This window comes from Rutidosis leptorrhynchoides, chromosome 8, assembly GCF_046630445.1.
Source record: "Rutidosis leptorrhynchoides isolate AG116_Rl617_1_P2 chromosome 8, CSIRO_AGI_Rlap_v1, whole genome shotgun sequence".
NCBI classification, from domain to species: domain Eukaryota; kingdom Viridiplantae; phylum Streptophyta; class Magnoliopsida; order Asterales; family Asteraceae; genus Rutidosis; species Rutidosis leptorrhynchoides.
The window spans coordinates 351,897,408-351,901,181 of NC_092340.1; the positions used below are offsets into that span (position 1 = coordinate 351,897,408).

Here is a 3,774-nt window from a genome sequence, read left to right on the forward strand (position 1 = left end):
AAATCAGAAAAGCATGTATCGGAATACATTGAGAAAACCAAACCATAGAAAAGCATAAGACGATGCTATCACCGGACGAATAGTCTCCCATACTATGTTCACTGAAATATACCTTACAATTCCACCTTTGTCACGCCATTTAAGAACATCAGGATTGTTATTTAGCATCAGGTACTGAACATTACTTAGGCCTAGATATCTTGAGCACTACTCAGTCAGCAAGCACCATCCTGACTTTGGACAAGGTCACACACATTACATCAAATACTAAACTCGACATTATGGATATCTCTACATGTATTTGTATGCACAATGAGACCACAATCACACCAAGTATCATACCAAGTAGATGAACGTATTTTCATCACCTAATTGTACCGCAAACTTCTTGTGAATGATATTCATGTTGCATAAAAGTTTGTGCCATCCTACACCCACTCTAACAACCAACGGAGCATCCACAAAACTTATCTTTATAAGTTGATATTCATGGATCCACTTTGCCTATATGGAGTTCTTATTTAACAAAAGACACCATATATGATATGTCATCAAAACAATATTTCAATCAACAAGCCTACGAATGCCTAATCCACCTTGGCTTGGGTAAACAAACATGATCCCATTTGACCTTTTCTTTCTCCCTTTCCATCTCTCCTTAGCATGACAAGAAACCATGCATTAATGTTTCAATAGCTTTTATAATATAGCGAGATTGCCTGTAGAATTGCATCAAGGAAAGAATCGAGCTAATTAACTTAACTCGGCCTATAACAGACACGAATTTATACTTCCAGTCGTTTATCCGATCAACCAGCCCTTTACAATCTCTGTGATGAAGATTCGTCAAAACTAGAGGCACCCTCAAGTATCTAACATATATGAAGAGTACCCTATAAATTTCGTGATTCATATGATGTGAAACATTGTCAAAGAAAGTTGCATTCTTAGCCAAGCTAAGAGTTAAGCATGAACATATTTTAAATTTTTCATAACATAAAAGCAAAACATAGATTTATGATATTTAGACGCTCATAGTTTATATGAAAGCAAATGGAATTCGACTCAACTACCTTACGCATTAATAATAGAGGCATAACTTCCATAACCATTGTAAAGAGATATGGTGACATAAGATCACGATGACGAAGGCCTCATTTCAATTTAAAATAACCATGCAACTCTCCATTAACATATATAAAGAAAGAAGTCAAACACATAATCCAATCAAACATAACATGATGGAATCAAAACGGCTCAAAGTAAATTAATGGAAGCTCTAGTTCATTATGTCATAAGCCTTTTGTATACCCACCTTGAAAATAAATTCATAAACTATACATGATATCATCTAAATCTCAACATTAACTTTTCAACAACGAGATTCTTTTTTTAAGACTTTTTATATTTATATACCTTTAAACATGAAATCATATTATTGTTAAGCTTAATAAGCATTTATTCCTATATACAGAGTATTGTTTTAGTTTGTGTATGTAGTGTAAATGTTTAATTAATTATTGTTATGTTTAGGGTGTGTTGCCACATAAGCTTCTAGGAGTTTATAGGAACTTAAACTTATTTTTTCATAAGCTCCGGCTTTTAACCTTGTTTGGTAGACAAAATTATCAGAGCTTATGAAAAAAATAAGTTCTAGAAAAATAAGCTAGTTGAATTAGCTTTTGACCATAAGCTAGGAAGCTTATGAAAGTAAAATTACATTTTGGCACACCGACTTATTGGAGCTTATGGGAGCTTATAGGAGCTTGAGCTTATGATTTTTATAAGCTTCAAGTCATAAGTTTTGGGTGTGTTTGGCCGAACTAGCTGGAGCTGGAAGCTGGAGCTGAAAGCTTAGAGCACGAGGTGTCCGTGTCGATTTTTCAGTGTCAATTTCAGTGTCCATTTTTGACACTGAAATTGACTGACAGTGTGTAAGGTGGAGGTGTCCACAGTGTCCATTTCAGTGTCAATTTCAGTGTCTATTTTTTATTTTTTATTTTTTAAATTGATTTTTAAATATTGTATTTAACTAATTTAATATAAAAACAAAATAATTGATTAAAATTCATAAAATAAACTATTACATTTATTAAAATTCATAAAATAAACCATTACATTTATTAAAATTCATAAAATAAACTAATACGTAATAAAATTCATAAGTCATCACGAAGATCCCACAAATGTTCAACCAAATCAGATCGTATGCCTTCATGCACTTCTCTATCATGTAACTCCCTTGTTCTTCTTGCACGAGCGTCGCACCTATCGATCCAAGTACGTTGTATATGTTGAACGGGCTCAACTACCCAATAATTCTCAGTGCATTTTGCTCATGCCCAGTGCATACAATCTATACTACCCAACATGCCCGGAAAACCATGAATCCTTTCATGACCTTCATACAAACGGTGAATGTCGTGCAAAGTAGGCTCTCTTAGGTACACGTTAGCATACAAATCAATGATACACCTACAAAAGTTGTGTAGAGATTCCTGACCAACTCGTTCAGACATTTGAAGATACTCATCCAACGCATCCGGTGTATAACCGTATGCAAGCTGACGTAGCGCGGCTGTCATCTTCAAATGTGGGCTAATACTCCACTTACCACGTGTATCTTGTCTTCGATGAAACCATTTAAAATAATACGGCAAAGGATTTGCTGAGTAGCTTAGAATATCATTCATAATCCTAAGAAAAACACGTCGCCGCATTCGAAATCTTCGTTTGAAATTATCATCCATATATTTGCAACCCTCGTTAAAATAATCGTCCATCAAACGATCGTGTGCTTCATAATGATTTCGACGTATATAACGACGTGAGTTAACTTCTTCTTCACCGGATAAATTTTCAAGTACGTTTAGTGTATAGTTTGTGAACGAATCGCCGGAAGTACTCGAAGAAGACGACATATTTTGGGAAAAAAAGATAAAAAAAAGTTGATGAATAAAGATAATTGTGTTGAAAGGTGAATAATGGGTGTGTGTGTAAAATGAAAAAATATAGTGTTATTTATAGAGTAAAAAGGAAAACAAAAAAAAAAAAACAAAAAAAAACCAAAGCCGTTAAACGGCTAGTTTTTTTAAATTTTCAAAGTTTTCATCCACAAATGCCACCGTCGAATTTGGGAGGTTGGAAATCGACGGCGGGATTGACGTCGTGCCGGTGTCGACCGACCGTCGATCCCGGCGTCGATTGGAGGGGGACGGTCGATTTTTCAGTGGATATCGAGTGCTCTTATAGCTGGAGCTGGAAGCTAGAGCTTATTATTTTTAGCGGGAAGCTGAAGCTTATTTTTTTCGTTAGTGTTTGGTAAAGTAGCTGGAGCTGGAGCTTATAACTGTGAATTGACTTAAATGGATTCAAATAAAATGTTAATTAATATGATAAAGGGTATTTTGGTAATTTTCAGTGTCATAAGTAAAATTTCCCGTTCATATCGATTATAAACGTTTCATATTAATTGGTTTCGTTGCGAAGTTTTGACCTCTATATGAGACGTTTTTCAAAGACTGCATTCGATTTTTAAAACAGCCATAACCTTTACTTTATCGATAAAGGTTTAAAAGACATGGCGTAGATTACCAAATAATGGTAATCTAAAGTACAACGTTTACATATGACCATTACATAATGGGTTACGATAATATATTACAATAATTTATTTTTTGAATGCAGTTTTTCTTTAAACATTATCATACAAGCATGCTGACTCCAAATCTTGTCCTTAATTTAGCATGCAACAGCGGAAGCTCTTAATAATTA

The 3,774-nt window shown here is 34.4% G+C and overlaps 1 protein-coding gene across 1 annotated transcript; it reads right to left on the reverse strand.

Annotated features, from left to right (window-relative positions):
• Positions 1-2,336: 2,336 nt before the first annotated feature.
• Positions 2,337-2,921, reverse strand: LOC139864613 (uncharacterized). Its single transcript, XM_071853191.1, has one exon. The coding sequence runs from the start codon at positions 2,919-2,921 to the stop codon at positions 2,337-2,339; it is 585 nt and encodes a 194-aa protein (XP_071709292.1).
• Between the last annotated feature and the right edge of the window lie 853 nt (positions 2,922-3,774).

Excerpts from the sequence above, each read along its gene's own strand:
- LOC139864613 (XM_071853191.1), bottom strand. The coding sequence starts at position 2,921 with ATGTCGTCTTCTTCGAGTACTTCCGGCGATTCGTTCACAAACTATACA.